Here is a 20,730-nt window from a genome sequence, read left to right as displayed (position 1 = left end):
ATATTTTGTCTCTCTGACATCAATCTTCAAACATCAATTCAATGAAGTCCTTGTGGGAGTCGGCAACAAGTCCCGATGCCCCAGATTTGGTATCTAAACAAGATATTTTTAGCTGGTTCCAAAAAACAGATCTAATGTGGGAGTCAGTTGCACTGAGGAAGTAGATTGAACTGTTTGACACAATCATCATATCTCATAATACAATGTCAGTAATGTGACCCACAAACAATTTTGAGCAGAGAGTAATCCTCTGTGGCTCAAAATGTCAAGACTGACAAATTGAGGGCATGTCCATGAATTTTGACAGTTTTATATCCTCTTGCCAATGGAGCAATATGATTAAAGCAACATGGGATTTTTTTTTTTTTTAGTATTATTCATTTCAGCAGGTTAAAAATGACTTTGGTCTCGGTTTGTGTCACTTTGTTGCTCTACTCTTGAAAACCTCTCCTTATCCACTCTCTGCACAAGGCCATGAAGCTATTCCCTACTAAACTAGGCCCACTGCTCTCCCTGGAGACATGGCTAGTTACCAGGAAGCCCACTAAACATTAAGGGCTCTGGCAGCCAGAGCAGAGTGGCTTGGTGAGGGACAGACGAGCAACTCCTGGAGCCAGAATAAGAAGAGGACTGCAAGACACCACAGAGAGCTGGGAAGTTGAACGCCTCAGCTTGTCTTTTGGCCAGCAACATAGCAGCAGAGCTGTCATCCCACTCACTAACATTGACGCTGCAGGTGTCTTGTGTGTGTGTGTGTGCGTGTGTGCATGTGTCTGTGTTGCACTACTTTTTGTACAGGAGAAGGCATCAAGGAAGCGGGTGGATCCTTGCAGCCAAGTCTAAACAGAGCATCAAAATCTAAGATCCAAAGATATTTTGGATGCAACCAACTGAGCCAGGGCTTTGTACGAGTGTATCTGCACAGAGATGACTGTAGGTCTTACTGCTAAATTAAGATCTGATCAAGAACATTTCTATAATAGTTTCCTGTGTTTGTTGTATACACCCAGTTGACACACATCCTGTGTGATGTTCAGTGTTTACATAATTGTTTTGGGTTTTATCTTGAAATCTACTCAATGGGAACACACTTTGTTATAAACAACTTGCTAATACCAGGTTTAACCCCATTTTTGCCTTCAGAACTGCTTTGATTGTCCATGGCATCGATTCAACAAGATGCTTTGGTCCATATCAACATGATAGTATCACACAGTTGCTGGTGAGTGTGTAGACCGTTTGAGTACAGTTAACTTATCGTCACAGTCAAGAAATCCCTTTGAGATGAGATGAGCTTCGAAGCAGCCATTAGAAAAAGAGCATGTTGTGTGCATAAAGGGAGGGACATGTTTAGGAACAATACTCAGACAGGCTGTGGCATAAATGGTGCACAGTTGCTACTGAGGGGCCCAAAGTGTGTTAAGAAAAGATCACAAGCCTGAATCATTGATACAAAGCAAGATGGATCCATGCTTTGGTTTTGCTGGCACCAAATTCTCATCTTACCACCTGAATGTCACGTAATCGAGACCCATCTGGCCAGGCAATGTTTTTCCAATCCTCTGTGACATCCATACAGAACAATGTTGGTGAGCCAGTGTGCATTATAGCCTAAGTTTCCTGTTCTTAGCTGACAGGAATGGCATCCAATGTGATTTTCTCTGCTGCTGTGGCCCATCTGCTTCAAGGTTCAACATGTTGTGCATTCAGAGATGTTCTTCTGCATACCTTTTGGTTGCTGAATTACTTCCTATCAACTCGGAGCAGTCAGGCCATTTTCCTCTAAGTTCTAACACGATGCATTTTCACTCAGAGAACTGCCACTCGCTGGATATTTGCTCTGTTTCTTTTCTCTTGGACCGCTCACTGTGAGCCCTAGAGATGGTTTCGTAGGTAAACCTCAGTAGATCAGCAGTTTCTGATACACTCAGATCTGCTCGGCTGGCACAAACAATGTTCAAAGTGACTTAAATGATCTTTCATCCCTATTCTGATGCTTGGTTTGAGCTTCAGCGGGTTGTTTTGTGCCTAAGTGACTAAATGCGTTACTGTGAGTTACTTCCAGGTGATTGGCTGTTTAGATATCAAGAGAGTATACACTGCATGTTGTTCCAGCAAGAATTCACTTGTGTGGTTTCTTCTAGACCAGTGTTTACTTTTTAATAATAATATTAATAACTCATATTATGAATATATAGGCATTAATGCATCTGCATTTCTTTGTTTATTTCATGCATGTGCTATAAGATTAGTTTCTTTGTAGATACACTGTATTTCAAACTCTTAAATGATAGATGGTATTTATTATTGCATTTGGTATCTCACAGATGCAAATTAGTATTTCCAATTTAGATTTTAATCCATAGTTTTAATTTAGGTATCCTGCTGTTCTTCTAAGTATTTTAGGGGTTTTGTTTGGGGTTTTTTTTTTTAAACTTTTTTAAAAGTTTGGTTTGTGCTGTCATAGCATTAATGTATTTATGTTGAAGGCCTCGTTTTTTAGAGGTCTACGATCTTTTGCTGTATTCAAGGCTCCTATCTCATGTACTGTGGCTTCCACAGAGAACAAGATGAGATACAAAAGAATTACAAGACTGCATCACAGTTTGGAGCAGAACACTTACCTTCCATTATTTGTGAGCTTTTCACTAATTAGAATCGGTGTGTTTTCCTTTAACTGTTAAGGAGGACTGTGTTAGAATGTTACATAACTTAGGCAAACTAGGACAAAGTAGACAAGCTAACTATAGGCTTCACAAAAAGTGATAAACAATCCATCCATCCATGAATTCACCATCCAACCACCTTCTAAAATTTTTACCTTGTCAGCGGTTTCCCCAAGATGAACTAGAGCCAAACCAAGTTAGCCAAGAGGAGAGATACACTATGTTCAGGTCAGTGCTCTATCTAAGGCGCAGCTAAAAAAAAAAAAAAAATGAAATATTAACAACGATCAGATATTTAAACATGTCCAATAAATTTCTCAGTTGCAATACCCTCCCTCGTTTTGACTTCAGGGGTACTGTATCAGACAGATTTCTGTTTTCCTTTTCACAAGATGTGCTTAAGGCAGTCTGATAATAACTGACTTTAGAAATATAACTGAACTTATTAATTTATTAATCAGCCTATTTTCTGACCGAAAAGGAGTATTGCTGTTAAAAATGAAAATAGTAGCCAGACCTTTCTCCTAAAGTTCTTTTTCACTTCTTGGAACAAATGTACAAACTTTGCACACGAAGAGATAATCAAACTTGTATGCAGTGTTAAAACCAGGAGGTTTTCAGTGTATCTTACAGTAGCTGGCGCTTGATTCAATTTGCACCATGTGGGACTCAGAAAGCAGTTGGCCAGGATCAAGTTGTGGGTGTAGTGAAAGGATGGGAGGGGGTGGAGGATCTGACAGCTCCACAGTGAAGGAAGAAATCTCTGTTCATTTGTTAAAAAAGAAAAAAAAATCCATTGAGTCAGACTGTGTGTAAGTGCATACTGACTCATCTTCCTATGTGGATTACATCAGACACAGATAAGCTTTAGTAAAATGTACAGAGCAGCCATGCAGTCAGGTTGATGCCATGTACTGTACATCCAAGGTAATTACAAAGGATATTCAGGAGCAAGTCGCAAATCACCTAACCTATATAGAATAAAATGCATTGTGGATTTTATTATATTAATTATCCTGACTTTGAATGCATGTAACACTATGAAAATACAGTTTCACAAGACAATAAATGCTTTAATCTGTCAACCTTTCTACCTTAATTTGGAGATTTGAGAAATCTAGAACTTTGCATGGCTCTAAGTCAGTCACTGCCACAGGTTATTCTGGATCCCAGTCAAAAAAAGAAATAACCCAAATAATAGGCAAATAAGGAAAACTAGAATCTAAAACAGTCATGTTTTCTCTTTTTACCTCATTTTTATCATTATTTTATCACAAATTACACCCTTCTAATACATTTCAGTTTGTTTCAAAGATAAACATATCTTAATTTTTTTTTCTTTCTTTTTTTTTTTACATACAGTAAATTCCATATTTCTTAATACAGGCAGCAGTGTGCATAACAAAGCGTTGACAAAAAAATCTCCTGAAACAACAGGAACAGTAGAAAATAGGAGCAAATGGTCAGTGATCACAATGGCAACATTTGCCCTGTTTTAAGAAGAATATATCCTGAAGGTGAATACTAATACCAAGCAGCTTACGAGAGATATCTGCAATGAGGAGAATCTTCCCACATCTGCACCAGGCTCTGCATGTCTGAGGCAGCTCCTTGCACAGCAGAGTTCTCCAAGCCTAAAGGGATGTTGACCCTGTTGATTTGGCAAACCATGCAGATGAGATGTTGCTAAGCATCCGCTCTCTCTCTGCCAGCACAAAGGCCATGGGAACACTGTGGAGGGGGTAGCTAGCCATACTAGTGTACTGGTGTGGTGTGTATATTTGCCTCTCCCTGTGTGTAAGAGAGTGTGTGTGTGTGTCTGTGTGTTACATCACAATCTCTCTCTTGCTCCTGCTTAAAGACTCTTGGGATTAAAGGGTGGTTTCCACAGGTCCTCAGTGTGTGACAAATCTCTTGATAGGGCCAAATCTCCACAAGTCCTTTGAACTGTAAAACCCCTTTAAAGGTATAGCATCCAATTTTGCTCTTCAGCTGTTCATGTTTTAATGCTTTAAATGTGTTTCATTTGTCTTTATATCCAATCCAGCACTACGTAACTTGGATGCAGTTCAATATTAAAATAGAATGGGCGAAGAAGCATTCAAGTAGTGTATGAAGCCCTCAGCAGACACAGTGAAAATGAATAATTTCTGTGAGTGTGAGAAAATGAAGGTGACAGTTAGTAGAAGATTTGGGTCTCAGTTCGCTTCTGCCATCATTAATTTCCTCAGAAAGACAGAACATCCAGTGGGGAGTCACCCCACACACAGAACAAGTCAACAAGAATTACAAATCTTGGGAACGATTGCAGCTTTAGTCGCAGTTTACAATGCAGTTCACTCTCTGTGGAAGTCAGGAGTTGCAGCACAACTTTATTAATTTCATGTTCTTATCTCGTTCTACTGTTAAAGCACAGACCACGCTGATTGTTTCTGGCTTATAATTCTGGCTTTCATACTTGTTTTTTTTTTTTCATTAATGATGTGAAATCTCATTAAGATATTACCAGTCCAGTTGGTGCTTATTAGCATTGAAGACAAAAATAGTAAGGCTCAGGTTTTTGTGTCTGTCCCTCAGAATGAGCCAGGGTTTTTATCTCTCCTCCTGCTGATAGTCAACAGTCATGCAGAAAGAAATCTCTCATTATGGGAGACATATTTATTATTCCATTGGCAGTAATTATAATACTGTGATGCATGTAATGAAAGAGACATGTAGCTGTTATTTCTCCTAAATGACACTGATGGGTTTGAAGGAAAGAAAGGTCTGAAAGGTTAGCTATCATGGTATATGAAATGGTACTTATACAGCACTTTACTACTATTCATACTGAGCACTTGAAGTGCTTTTAAGCACTTTTAAGCTACAAATAACATTCACACATTTGCAAATATATCCCAGATATACTGATTATTGACTTGGGATTCAGTATCTCGACAAAGGAGACTTTGAAATGTAGGCCAGAGGAGCTGAGGAATTGACCACTGACCTTCCAATTAATAGATGACCTACTATCTCCAGATCCAAAGCCACTGGTCATAAACTTCTCACCATAAACTTCATTACCAAATCACACACGAGTAACTGTGGTAACTGTGAATTCATGGCAATAAAGGGCAAGACAGTGTTGGAGTTTAGGAAAGAGTCTGGAAATAAACAACATTCAAATACCGACGTCTCTCCTTTAAGCTGCATTCATATAAAAGAAACACACACACACATCTCAGCATCAGCTCACTGGGCTAAAAATAATATATGTTCATCATATCTCAAAGTGAATGGAATCATCATGGCCAACCTTGTGAAAGAAGTAAACTGCAAAGTAAAACTTGGAAGGATATCTGTGAGGGAAGCATGGAAATAAGAAGGAGAACCAAAGCCATGCAGCTATTCATAATATGAGGTTTATTTTAGAAGCTCCTAAATCTGTTTTGACAGGTAGAACACTCGTGGGTCGAATGGTGCTGTCCCTTTATGCCAACCAGAGGCAGGAAGGAAAAAGGCTGGCAAAAGTCCACACTACACATTAAAATGCTTCAGTTCTTATCTCTCATTTTGCAAACAAAGGTTTACATTGAACCATAGCTACCTTGCATAATTTTGTGTAATACAGATCAAGAAAGCATTGAGAGCTAACCTCATACTTCACTGGTATATCACAGAAGACATTGTATTATTGCATATTATACTGAAGATAATGAGTGCTGACTAACTCTCTTTTTTTAAAACCTCATGAGGGTAAAAATCTCATTTTGGAATAAACTTCTCAAACTCTTCAGGTTTCTATTGTCATTTTAGTGCTTGTGTAGCTAACTCATAGAATGGAGAAAGCTGCTCCAGCGAACCAGATGCCTACTAATTTATGATCTGTGCAGCAGTCATATAGGGCGGGAGGAAATGAATTCGATGAATTAACTGAAGTTAACCTTGTAAATGTTCTCAAGATTCATTTCTTTAGAGCTCTGTGTGCTTTGTGAAGCCCCGTCATTTGTGTTAAAATGTAACTGAGAATGCAGTTTAGCTGTAATGGAAATTAATTTTAGGAGACAGGATTAGTTCTGTGCTCGTTAAAATGTTCAGTATGCATTACTGAATAGGAAAAATACCTACCATCTGCATAGTTTTCTTTCAGAGGAACATATTATAAGATTTATAAGTTTTTCCTTGCTTAATGCAGGTGAAATCTTAATCGGGGGTGTAGTAGGTGGTTGAAGACGAAGGTTTGCTTCAGTAGAGGAAATTCAATGGTTTTAATCCACTCATCCAGGCAGGCAGTGACAGCAGGATTATAACAGAGACTTTTTATAAGAGGGCAATTATGACAGCATATGGCAATACAGTACCCTAAATTCAATTACCCTCTCTGGCACTTTTCAATTTTCTTTAATTAAGTGGATTAAAAAGAAAGGCATGTTCCTCAAGTTTAAAGATGATTAAAAGTCTAAAGAAAGATGAGAGGCAATGAAGGGGAAGCAACTCATTTCTGCTTATGATTAGTCATGGGTGTTTGCTGTAAGAATTCATGTTCCCTGCATCAAATTGATTTTGTTCTTCATAAGACAGAGAAATGATCCATGCCAGGGCTGCACAGCATGAGAAGGGTTTTTAATGACATTCTTTTGTTGTTGTTTTTTATGCACTTTGGTTGATTGTTTTTTGGGAAAGGAGCTGACCTGTTTCTTGCACAAAAATAGCCTGTAATAGATTCATCCTGGAGCAATCTTGAAGCAAGTGATAAAAACATACACTGACCAGCCACTCTGTTAGGTACGTCTGTTCAACACAAATGTTTAATCAGCAAGCAATGGCTGATTGGTGGCAGCAATTCAATGTATTTATCCATGTATATATGATCAAGATCGCCCTCTGAGTTCAAATCGAACATCAGAATGGGGAAGAAAAGGTTATTTAAGTGATGTTAAAACTTTAAACGTGGCAGGGTTGTTAGTACCAGAGGGGGAGGGGCTTAGTATTTCGGAAACTGCTGGGATTTTTTTCCCACGCCACTATCTCTAGGGTTTACAGAGAATGGTCTGAAAAAGAGAAAATATTGAGTGAACAGCAGCTCTCTGAGAGAAAATTACTTGGTAGAGGTCACAGGAGGATGGCCAAATTCCTTCAAGCTGAGAGGATGATGACAGTAACTCAAATAACCGCTCCTTGCAAACAAGGTGTGCAAAACAGCATTTCTGAATATTTAAGACATTAAACCCTGAAGCAGATGGGCTACCACAGCAGAAGACCACACTGGGTGCCACTCCTGTCAGCTACGCACACCAGTATTGAATGACTGAAGACTGAAAATTCGTTGCCGGGTCTGATGAGTCTTGATTTGAGCTAATTTTAGGATTAGAATTTAGTGTAAACAATATGAAAGCATGACTCCATACTGGCTTGTGTTGGCAGTTCCTGCTGGTGGTGGTATAATGGTGTGGAGGATACTTTTTTGCTCATTTTAGACCCCTTCACACCAACTAATTATTGTTTAAACACTAAAGCCTAAATGAGCATTGTTGCTGACAACATGCAGCAGTGTACCCATCTCCTGATGCCATTTCACAAAGCTAAAAAACAGAAAAAAAGAAATGATTTTAGCATGACAGTGAATTTACTGTACTCAAATAACTTCCACTGTCACCAGATCTCAATCCAATAGAGCACCTTTGGGATGTGTTTCATTGTATCGTGGATGTATAGCAAATGCTGGGATCTGAGCATTGTTTTTACCAGGGAGATAAAATGTGACAGATGGTACCAGATCAGTAGATTTCTTCCGCACAACCTTGGCTAGACAACAGTTTTGTTACAATATTGACCAAAAAGGCTTTTCTGTATATTATTGCCTAAAGACAGAGGGGACTTGGTATGTCTGCCATGAATAATGATAAATCTCTGGTTCATGCACTTCTGTAGCATTTTTCTCATTCATCATTCTGTAAAGAAGAATGTAACTCTAGGCTAGGTAGGGAGCCAGGTGTAATTCAGCTGCCTTTCACACTGCACCAGTTAATTTATGTCAAGAAATTCACATATTTCCTATTATGATTGCCAGGAGTGTTTTTTGTTTCAGTGAAGCAGAAATAATCCAGTTTTAATAAGCCCTGGGTAAGAGATCGAGATAGTAGTAATGGAAGGAGACTGTTTAATAACAGTCATCTGAATTCATATCAGTTTTGTTGTTCCTGTTGGCTTTTTCTGTTGCATTAATTCACTATACTGGTCTTGACCACTCTAAAGATAGAGAGCACTGGATCAAGAATGTATAGGCACCAATAATATGTTTTTCTTCTTACATTTCTACATTTGTGTGTTTCCATGTCCCACATGTCAAACCCATGTGCATCTGCAATGTTCACTCAGTTCCCATTTCCTCCCTTCCCTATTTCCTCTCAGCAGAGGTCATCAGCACATTACTTTCCATTATCTGCCGTCATCATCAAAGAGGATGGATTCGCCGGAGTATTTGATAGCAGTGCAGTCCTCCTGCATAAGCATACTGATTGATCTGTTTTTCAACAAAACCTGCTACCTTTGTTCTTAGCACGAGCTCAGTGCTTGTCCTCTTAAATTATCTCACACTTCCTGTCTCTATTTGGTATCACTAGAGAATCATTTACTCAGGATATGAGTCAGAACCTAATAGGGTTACATACCAGATGTAAGCACAATAAGCAGCACTTGAATTCATAAGAAGTAAAATTCGTTGTTTGTGAGACTTTGTTAAGCAAAGCTATATAAGGAATTTATCATTTTACGTTATAAGAATGTGTTCCTGTTCTATTTCTGTGCACACTTCTAATTCTTTCCTGCAGCTCATCTTCCATTTTGTATGGGTCACTATGGAAACATAATTCATCAGCTTGTTCCCATGATATTTTCACCAGAGCCATCATGTTTTAGTATATTAAAAAATACATATATATATATATATATATATATATATATATATATATATATATATATATATATATATATATATATATTATTTAAAAATAAATTAATAATGATAATAATAATTTACTAAGAGGGAAAATTGCATGATTTTATGTTGTTTGACATTTCAAACTGACTGTATTTATCAGATAGCCACTACTACACACTTGATCTTTGGATATGGTGCATATGTAAATGCTCATATCAATACAGCAACAAAATCATTGTGTATAAGCCTCTTTAATCCCTGAGAAAAAAGTCACCGCAGCCCAGAAAACACAGAAACTAACAGTAATTGCCTTTACTTGCGAGGTGCGTAAACCGAGAAGTGACTGAAGCGTACACAAAGTTAAAACATTTCATTCATTCATTTTTTTTCATTCATTTATTTCATTTATTTGTTCATTTCAGGCACAACAAAATACATATGTTGAACATAAAGTGCACAAAACAAAAAAAAACCAAACAAAAATTACCTGAAAAGGAGTGGGACGAAGAAAACTTATTTAATCCCACCCCTATACTCACTCATCAACAAAAACAATAAGCTTCCCACAGCTACGCCCATCGTTGCAAAGCATCATACATATACATACATACATATATATCTACACACACATGGACATATATGTACATACATACACGCACACTTTTTTTTTTTTTTTGAATATATACCAGCAATGGTAAGAGAAAAGACATTACAGAGCACACTAACACCATTTATTGAGTATACTGTGAAAGACCAACTGCTTGTAGAGGAATTTAAATCTATGAATATTTTTGCATTGTTTCAGTTGTAAACTCAGACTGTTCCAGATTTTCACACCACATACAGACACACAAAAACCTTTACGGGTTGTTCGAATTCTGGGTAATTTGAATTTTCCGAAGCCTCTCACATTATAACCTCTTTCTCGAATTTCAAATATAGTTTGTAAATTTGCAGGTAGTAGTTTATTAAAAGCTTTGTATAAGATTATGGTTGTATTGTAATTAACCAGATCCTGGAATTTAAGTAACTTTGCCTGAAGAAAGAGTTTGTGAGTATGATCTAGATAACCAGCCTTGTGAATAATACGCAGTGCTCGTTTCTGTACTGTAACTAATGGATTAGTTGTATTTTTATATGTGTTTCCCCACACTTCCACACAATATGTGAAATATGGAAGAACCAGGGTACAGTACAGAGTACGAAGTGCATCTTTATCAAGGTATGGTTTCACTTTGTTCAAAACTGCGAGGCTTCTGGAAATTTTGGTTTTTATGTGTCTGACGTGGGGTTTCCATGAAATTTTGTTATCAATTACGACTCAGTAATTGAGTGCATGTTTATTCCTTGGTCTCCTGTTTTGTTTTTCTTCCTTTTGGTAGCAAGTGATTTTTATAGACGTGTAGTACCATAAATCGCCGGCAGGATGCGCCAGATATTCTGCGAGCAGGAATTTGTCAGTGGTCCCAACAATTTCCTGTTAGCGACGGCTGGTCCCGGAAGATTTACCTTTCTCTTGACACGTAGCAGCCGCAGCGAAGTTGGCAGGGCTCTGGGCAGAGTTATCGCACAGCACAGGTAAGAGTTTGCACGACCGTGGTGTTTCATAGCGTGAGAATAGTGATTAAGTTTGAAAAGTTGGATTGAATACTAAGCCGTCGCTGATATTTTGTGTAAGTTAGGTCTGTGCCGGCTATTATGGCTAGCATTAGCTAACCAATTAGCTGCAGAGTTAACGGTACGTTAGGCAAGGCAAGGCAAGGCAAGTTTATTTATATAGCACAATTCAACAACAAGGTGATTCAAAGTGCTTTACAGAGACATTAAAAACAAAAACAAATAAAAAGCACGATTTAAAATTGATTAAGACAAGCAAACAAACAAACAAACAAACAAAACAGTATTTAAAATCAAAAATCAAAACAGTAGATAAAATCAGAACAGTAGATAAAATCAGAACAGTAGATAAAGTCAGTAGTTAAAATGTAAGTTTTGAAATTTAAGCTTAAAAGTGTGGATTTGGTGCTTTATTCAAAAGCAGCTGAGAACAGGTGAGTCTTCAACCTGGATTTAAATAAACTGAGTGTTTCAGCTGATCTGAGGCTTTCTGGGAGTTTGTTCCAGATATATGGAGCATAAAAGCTGAATGCAGCTTCTCCGTGTTTGGTTCTGACTCTGGGAACTGATAAAAAACCGGATCCAGATGACCTGAGGGATCTGGAAGGTTCATACTGGGTCAGGAGGTCACTGATGTATTTTGGTCCTAAACCATTCAGAGCTTTATAAACCAGCATCAGAACTTTAAAGTCTATCCTCTGACGGACAGGCAGCCAGTGTAAAGACCTCAGAGCTGGACTGATGTGGTCCACTTTTTTGGTGTTAGTGAGGACTCGAGCAGCAGAGTTCTGAATGAGCTGTAGTTGTCTGACTGATTTTTTAGGTAGACCTGTAAAGATGCTGTTACAGTAATCAAGCCTGCTAAAGATGAATGCATGGACTAGTTTTTCCAGGTCCTGTTGAGACATCAGATCTTTTATCCTTGAAATATTCTTGAGGTGATAGTAAGCCGATTTTGTTATTGTCTTAATGTGTTTTTCTAAGTTTAGGTCTGCATCCATCACTACACCCAAATTTCTCGCCTGGTTGGTGGTTTTTAAGTGTATAGATTGAAGTTCTCTGGTGACCTGTAATCGTTTTTCTTTGGCACCAAAGACTATTACTTCAGTTTTGTTTTTGTTTAGCTGGAGAAAATTGTGGCACAACCAGTCATTAATTTCCTCAATGCATTTACCAAGAGCCTGTACAGGGCCTCGGTCTCCTGGTGACATTGTGATATATATTTGTGTGTCATCTGCGTAGCTATGATAGTTTATTTTGTTGTTCTTTATAATCTGTGCCAGTGGGAGCATGTAGATGTTAAACAGAAGGGGTCCCAAGATGGAACCTTGGGGAACTCCACATGTGATACTTGTCTGCTCAGATGTGAAGTTACCTATTGATACAAAGTATTTCCTGTTTTCTAAGTATGTTTTGAACCAGTTTAGTACAGTTCCTGAAAGACCTGCCCAGTTCTCCAGTCGTTTGAGTAATATGTTGTGGTCAACTGTATCAAATGCTGCACTGAGATCCAGTAAAACTAAGACTGACATTTTTCCACTGTCTGTATTCAGACATATGTCATTAAACACTTTGGTCAGAGCGGTTTCAGTGCTGTGGTTCTGTCTAAAACCTGACTGGAAGGCATCATAGCAGTTATTCTGTGTTAAGAAGTAATTGAGCTGTTGAGAAACTGCTTTTTCAATGATCTTACTTAAAAATGGGAGGTTTGAGATCGGCCTGTAGTTATTCATTTGTGTCTTGTCAAGATTGTCCTTTTTCAGTATAGGTTTAATTACAGCAGTTTTTAGTGATTCTGGAAACACACCTGACGTTAAAGAAAAGTTTATTATCTGTAACAGGTCTGACTCCAAAGTCTTTGAGACCTTTTTGAAAAAACTTGTTGGCAGGACATCTAAACAGCAAGAGGAGGAGTTCAGTTGACCTAAGATGTCCTCCAGGTCTTTGTTGTTAATAGGGTGAAACTGTTTGATGGTGTTTAAACAGTTTTTTGGTGGACACAGTACATGTCCTGGATCTGCTGTTGATGTACCAATTGCTTGTCTAATCTTTTGGATTTTTTCTGTGAAGAATTTGGCAAAGTCATTGCAGGCCATGGTCGAATGAAGTTCAGCTGCCACTGACACAGGAGGGTTTGTTAGCCTGTCAACTGTAGAAAATAGGACCCGAGCGTTATGACTGTTTTTGGTGATGATGTCAGAGAAGTAGGACCTCCTTGCACTCCTCAGTTGTAAATTATAATTGTGAAGTTTCTCTTTATAGATGTCATAATGAACCTGGAGGTTTGTTTTTCTCCATCTGCGCTCAGCTTTCCTACACTCTCTTTTTTCATTTTTCACCAGTGTGGAGTTTCTCCATGGAGACTTTTTCCTTCCAGAGATAACCTTCACCTTAATGGGAGCAATAGTGTCCATTACATTTAACATTTTAGCATTGAAGCTAGTGACGAGCTCATTGACTGAACCTCTGGACAGGTCAGGTGTTAATGGGAAGACCTGGTTAAAGATCTCACTACTGTGTTCAGTTATACACCGTTTTGTGATCACTGCTGTTGATATATTTGTGTGGGCTGAGATTTTACTTTCAAAGAAAACACAGTAATGATCAGACAGGCCCACATCAGACACAGTAACCTTTGAAATGCTCAGGCCCTTGGAGATCAGTAGGTCAAGAGTGTGTCCTCTATTATGTGTGGCCTCTGTTACATGCTGAGTCAGCCCAAAGTTGCCCAGAGTGTTACTCAGGTCTTTAGTCCCTTTGTCCTGAGGGTTGTCCACATGGATGTTAAAATCCCCAACAATAATTACACAGTCGAAATCAACACAGATCACAGACAGCAGTTCACTGAGGTCATTAAAAAAGTCTGTGCAGTATTTGGGAGGCCTGTAAACATTAAGAAACACAACTTTGGATGGAGCCTTCAGCTGTAACGCCACATATTCAAAAGACTGAAAGCTTCCAGGAGATAGCTGCTTACATTGAAATGATTCATTAAATAAGACGGCAACCCCTCCTCCTCTCCTGCTCACCCTGGCCTCACTGATAAAACTGTAGTTAGGAGGGGTCGTCTCGATGAGAACAGCTCCACTGTTACTTTGGTCCAACCAAGTTTCAGTTAAAAACATAAAATCAAGGCTGTGCTCAGTGATTAAATCATTAATTAAAAATGTTTTCCCAGCTAAAGATCTAACGTTTAATAAAGCCAACTTAAGTGTTTTAGAGGTATTATTTGCCCCCTCGTGTTTGGGAGCAGTCTGTGGCACACAAGGTATGTTTACTACATTTAAAGATCTTTTAGAGTGCAGCTCTTTGTGTTTTGACCAGGCCACATGTCTCCTTCTGTCACCTAAAAGTACAGAAATTTTGAAACCTTCTAATAAACAGGGTCCCAGCTTCTCCTGGGAAAAGTCACCACTGTCATAATCCTCGCAGCCCGGACCCTCCACACATCACACATCAGACTGCGGAGACAGAGCATGAAGGTGGTAAGGAGGAACTAAGGGCGGCGAGGCTGCGCAGTGTAACTTTGATTGCTCTGTTGAGGGCGGGGCTCGATGGCGAACCTTTGGCTGCTCTGGTGGGGGGTTAATGGGGGACAAAAAGGGATTTGGCCGGGGGGTAGATCTGAGCCCAGCATTGACCCGCTCCATCATCTCCTCAGTGAATTTCAGGTGTGGGGAGGAGGGAGAAAGGGAGGGGGAGGAGGGTGATGGCCTGTCAGGGGTTTGGGGGACTGGGGAAGGTCGTGGTCCCTGGTCCTGGTCGTTGGTGTTGTTGAGAGAGGTGGAGGCAAATAGGGACCCCTCTTCTTGCCTCAGATGTCTCTCCTTTCTGAGGCTCTTCCCGGGTGGGGGCAGATGGAGCTCCTCCTCAAGGTTTCTGCTGGGCTTTGTTTGTTCTTGGAGTACTGTTTGTTCCTCTTTATTAGATAACTCCTCGTTTATCTCAGCCTTGGCACCAAGCACAGATGGATGACGTATGGAATAAAACAAGTTGGAGGTGAACAGTTTCACCCCTGACTTGTTAAAATTAAATCCATTTGCTTTAAACAGATGCCTGCGTTCCCAAAAAATATTAAAGTTGTTGATAAACAACTTTAATATTTAGCCTCCCAAAGATTAGTAGCTCAGTGTGTACCGAAAGCATCAGTTATTCATCTACGTGTCCGTGGTCGTAGCTGTTGAACCATTTTATAGATGGAACAGTCAGTAATAATAAGCCAAGAAAATGCTTGAAGCATACAGCTTACGGTATTGGTTTGTTTTGTTAGCCGCTTTAGCACTGCTGCATTTAGGGACCCAACTAGCGTTAATTGTTGTGAGGCTTTTCTTATTGTTAGCAAACAAATGGTAAAAATATGTTTGTTTATTTTTTTTTAAACATGACTACTACTGTCACGTCGCGTTGTTTGTGCATTTAGGCTTGAAATTTGGTCGCTGCGCATTTGTGTACGATTTTTACCACGATGACGTGTTTAAAGATGTCAGGTAATTAACACAAAAAGATTAAACGCAACTAAATGCAAAGGTTGACATTTCGAATAACAGCACTGAGTATTTCTAATTGACATTGATAGCTTACGAAGGAAGCTGGCATTGTTAAGCGAGTCTATGCTGTGCAGTATAAGAGTGTTGTATCTGTATACAGAGCAGACGCATTAAAATAACTTTCCACGCTGATCGACTGTGTTCCATTTTCTTTTACTTTCAGAGTAAGAGATGTCGGGTTTTGACAACTTTAACACAGACTTTTACCAGTCCAGCTACAGTGTAGATGACCAAAGCCAAGCCGGCTATGGCTACAGCAACACTGACAACCCCTACAATAAGTAAGTGCATGAAGCCATTTGTAACTGATCATTTCTCAGCTGCTGGTACACTATTATTGCGCCATTTCAGGTGCTCAAAACTAATCTCCCTGATCTTTTGGTAACTTGTGTATTTGACATGTAGTGCCATGAAAAAGTATTTTTCGCCTTCCTGATTTCGTATTTTTTTGCATATTTGTCACACAAATCATCAAACAGATTTTAATATTAGACAAAGATAACCTGAGTAAATACAAAAGAGCCGTTTCTAAGGCTTTTTTTTTCTTAAATTAAGTTTCCAGTTACTTATTATTGTGTATTTCCCAGGCCATATGGTCAATATGATTACTCCCAGCCCATGGGCTACTCATCCCCAGGAGTAATGCAGCCCCAACAGCCATACACCGGACAAATCTTCCAGCCCGCACAGACCTACACACCATCAGCATCACAGTCCATGTACAGTAACAGTTTTGATGATGAGCCACCACTGCTAGAAGGTATGTCAAGCACCAAGACTATGATCTCTACATGCTGGTGTGTTATGTCTGTCTGTCTATTAGCAAGATTGAGCAAAAACATTTCATTCCAGTCTCAATACTGTGGAGAACCAGAGCAAAAGAGTAATACATTAAATTATCCCGATTGCATTCTGTGAAATATATCTCAATAGTTGTTCCAGTTATTCTTTATTTTTAAGCAAGAAAACTGACTAGTATGATTATCATTTGCTGAGAAAAATCATTTTACTTCTTGTTTCATAATACTATAAATTGAAGGGCTTTGTTGAACTGAATCAGCTACTGCAAGTACTGTTTGTCAGCCTTTGATATGACTTCAAGGTAGTGTAGGAGGAGCTCCAGTTGAAGTCCCAACATGCAAAAGTTTAGCATTGTTGAAATCAGCCTTCAGTATCATCTCTGATATTCAGCAGAGAAACTGTCTCTCAAAGCATGAAATTAGAGTTTCACTCGCCTGTTGCAGTTGCTTCCAGACTCAGAGAATTTCATGACTACAAAACGATTTGATAGAATAAAAGCATTGATGGATCAAATGATGGAGTTCTGCCAAGTGTCTGGGTAACTGGCAGGCTTGACTTTTCTGACTGTTCTTGGCAGACCTGCTGTTTTATTTTACCTCTACTTACATGCTTGAGAAAGACTGCAGACATTTAGTTTTTTTTAAGTGTTTCTGACTGTAGTGTTTGTAGATATTTGCTTCCAGTACTTTCTGTAGTCTTATAGTACCTTATCCCCAAAACGGGTATAAGTACATAAATCTGTACTCTGGGAAATCAGCACATTGTGTTTGACCTGTGTCAGTTAAAATCTTTGGTGTTAGTTTATCAAAATCTGGGTCAAAGACCTAAACTTGCATCTCTGCATTCAGAAATATACTTCCATTATCTGTCATTTGACAATGATGATAATTTGTGTACGTGTAGCTGCTCCACAAATGCACAGTGTGTGCACTTGCCCACCCAGATGCATTTATATTGCAGTGTTGGTTATATGTGGAGATGCTTGCACAAAACTATAATAAGGCAGATTCAGTCTAATACAATTTACTCTGATGACTGATGATTACTCTGACCATCGTCAATCCTCAACATCGACTATTGGCACAACCCTACTTTACTTGACTTTGTCCTGCAGTTGAAACTGGATTCATCATATCTTCTCTGTACTCTTTGGTAATATGATCAGAATTCAGGGTAGAAGAAATTAATACTGAACTGGTAATGCTTCATTGTGAGTTTCGTTTTAGGACTGAGCCATTATTTAGTTGGAAAATCTACAATTACAATTCAGATTTCAGGTGTGAAGACACACCTGAAAGCTTTTCATTGAAGAAGTCCCCGGTTTAGTATTTGTGGAGGACAGATGTATGTGGAACCAATAGGGCCTGGTGTTTATATAGAAAATAGTATAGTATAAATATCTGAAATGTCTCATCTCTTCTTCTCTTAGAATTAGGAATCAATTTTGACCACATCTGGCAGAAGACTCTGACGGTTCTCCATCCAATGAAAGTAGCAGATGGCAGCATCATGAACGAGACAGACTTGGCCGGGCCTATGGTGTTCTGTTTGGCCTTTGGAGCAACACTTCTTCTGGTAAATCATTAGGTTGATTTTTAGGTGAAAAATAAAAAGAAGATAAACTGGTAAATATGAGAAATAATACTTAAAAATAATAAAATATTGGCTACTACATTAATAAAAGTGCCAAGTCTTAATTATAATTTGGGTAGATTGGTATCGATGTGTCAGAGGCTGTGTAGTCTTTTACATTACTGACTGTTAGCGCTATCAGTAATGAAATTATCAGTAAAGTAAGTGTTGTGGTTTTGTTCAGTTGAATGTGCTCAAGTTATGAGAGAACCATGAATCTTTGTTTACCATGCAATCATTTTCTATGAGACTTGTGCATAAGGCCTTCATTGTGAGCATCTGCTTCATTACACTGTACCAAATTCATAGCTTTGATATCCACAGTAATTTTGTTTTTGTTTTATTTTTTTTAGTTTGAGTCTCATTATAATCTTGTGATCACCATCTCCTAGTGTGATCATTGAGTTAGATCTCAGTGTAAATGGCTGCTTCCAATCAAATCTGAGTCATGCAAATGGCTTTTTATTTATCAACTATAGTTGAAACACCACACAACTGCTGTGTAGTCAAATTATTTTTGTGTGTGTTCTGGCAATTAAATTACTGTAAAAAACAAAACAAAAGCACACAGCACATAACTGTACAAACTCAATGTGTGAACTGTGGGTGAGTGTAGTCCATATCTAATTGTGTGGATCTTTTTTTTTTCCTCCTCTCTGTTTACAGTCAGGTAAAATCCAGTTTGGTTATGTGTATGGCATCAGTGCAATTGGCTGCCTTGGCATGTACTGCCTACTCAACCTCATGAGTATGACAGGCGTGTCATTTGGCTGCGTGGCCAGCGTGCTGGGATACTGCCTCCTCCCCATGATCATTCTCTCAAGTTTTGGAGTTCTCTTCTCTTTACAGTGAGTATACAGGAAAACAAAAAGGTTTATTATTGTTAATGTAGCCTGCAAATCTGGCAAAAGGACTTTTAAAAAGATATAGTATTTATTTACTAGATTAATATATAATCGAGTAGTTTAAAATAAAGAGTTTTGTCATATTATTGTAGTACAGCCCGTAAATAACATCAGTTGGTTGTTTAATAAACCTCACCTGTAATACCATGTATCGGTATAAACTGTTAAAATGGTCAAGTCTAACTTTCTGCTTAATTCTTGTCCTCTCTAGGGGCATGATGGGAATTATACTAACAGCAACAATCATTAGCTGGTGCAGTTTCTCAGCCTCGAAGATCTTCATCTCAGCGTTGGCCATGGATGGGCAGCAGCTGTTAGTTGCTTACCCATGCGCTCTGCTTTATGGGGTGTTCGCGCTCATCTCCGTCTTCTAAAAAATGCAATAAATCAACAGTTTCAAATAACTGTTTCCCAGTTTCTGTAATGTCGGCCTAATTGGCATAAGTGTAATTAGTGAAATTATTGGCTAGTAATGCTGTTGCTACAGAAAAGTGGGCGCTCCTGACTAAATTGGTACCAGGATTTGTTTTTTCTGTCTTCTTTTATTGGCCTCCACCTTTCCCCACATTACAACTTGACCATTTGCAAGCTGGACTATATGGTGTCACACATGACTTCTCGTCACCTTGCTCCCCTGATATGCGTCTTACAGGAGAAGACTGTCAACAAGCCTGCTGGGAGGGGGGATTTTCTGTGGACCGAGTTGAACCTTAAATGGCCTTGTACAGTCCTGCGATTTTTAAGGACATTAAGGGGAACGAAGTGTTTTGGACACAGGTGGGGAAAAAAACTGCAGTTTTCAAGAAAAAAAATATGAACCCTGCAACCTAATCTGAATTCAGCTAAAATCTCATTTGTCCTGATTTTTGTAAAAGCTTTTATGAGCATTTTCTGCCTCCCATAGATTTAGCAACAACAAGACTAAGGGAAACTCCCACTTTCATTCTGCACAGGACTACATTAACAGCGAAGGGGTCGTCTCCTCCGCAACATCGCATTTTCTTCACAACTGAAGAGCCACGAACTTTATCGAGTGTGTCAGTTTTTGAACAGAAAGACAGCTGCTCTGCTATATCTAATGTATTTTATTATATTCTTTGGAGATTCCTTTGAGTTTTGATGCCTTTTCAGGAAGACAACAACAGTTTGCACAAAAACACTGCTCCCAAACCAAACCAGTTTGATCAAATGCTCAGAATTAATATTGGTAGAGATGCTGTATGTCTCTAGGTACAGAAGTGTCTCTATAGGTTGTTCTTGTATGTATCCCTTTTCATCTCTTAAATCTTTATTTTTAGAGACGACTCACTTAATGCTTTGATGTGTCATCTGTTGTTCATGTCTTCTTATGCACATTAAAGTTGTTTTTGAAGGTTGCCTGCTGTGTGGTTAAATGTTTCAGTGGTCATCCTAAGAACCTACGACCTCTATGATGACTGAAAAAAAGGTTTTATTTGGGCCACGGCCATGTTGTTTGTTGTCTGGCAGAGAAAGAAACATTGTCAACATTCTCCTACAGTGCTAAAGCTTGGCCAAGTGAGGGCACTGTCAGCCTACAACTACAGACCCTCAGCTTCAGGTGTAGCCCATCTGCTATGTGGTGTGTGGAGAACATTAGAAAGATTACACTGAAACCCCAT

The 20,730-nt window shown here is 38.8% G+C and overlaps 1 protein-coding gene across 1 annotated transcript; it reads left to right on the top strand.

The window, feature by feature from the left end:
- Nucleotides 1-11,075: 11,075 nt before the first annotated feature.
- On the top strand, nucleotides 11,076-20,466 carry yipf5 (Yip1 domain family, member 5). Its single transcript, XM_063486028.1, has 6 exons — nucleotides 11,076-11,166; nucleotides 15,916-16,033; nucleotides 16,340-16,512; nucleotides 17,983-18,128; nucleotides 18,852-19,033; nucleotides 19,302-20,466. The coding sequence occupies exons 2-6, from the start codon at nucleotides 15,924-15,926 to the stop codon at nucleotides 19,462-19,464; spliced, it is 774 nt and encodes a 257-aa protein (XP_063342098.1). The 5' UTR covers nucleotides 11,076-11,166; nucleotides 15,916-15,923; the 3' UTR covers nucleotides 19,465-20,466.
- Nucleotides 20,467-20,730: the final 264 nt, after the last annotated feature.

The sequence above is a fragment of the Pelmatolapia mariae genome, linkage group LG10_11, assembly GCF_036321145.2.
Source record: "Pelmatolapia mariae isolate MD_Pm_ZW linkage group LG10_11, Pm_UMD_F_2, whole genome shotgun sequence".
Classification (NCBI taxonomy): domain Eukaryota; kingdom Metazoa; phylum Chordata; class Actinopteri; order Cichliformes; family Cichlidae; genus Pelmatolapia; species Pelmatolapia mariae.
Note: the sequence above shows the minus strand (reverse complement) of the source record. Positions and strands in the feature narration are given on the sequence as shown.

Coding starts and splice junctions, on each gene's coding strand:
- yipf5 (XM_063486028.1), top strand. CDS start 15,924: ATGTCGGGTTTTGACAACTTTAACACAGACTTTTACCAGTCCAGCTAC. Junction 16,034..16,339: donor ACTGACAACCCCTACAATAA/GTAAGTGCATGA, acceptor TGTATTTCCCAG/GCCATATGGTCAATATGATT. Junction 19,034..19,301: donor GGAGTTCTCTTCTCTTTACA/GTGAGTATACAG, acceptor TGTCCTCTCTAG/GGGCATGATGGGAATTATAC.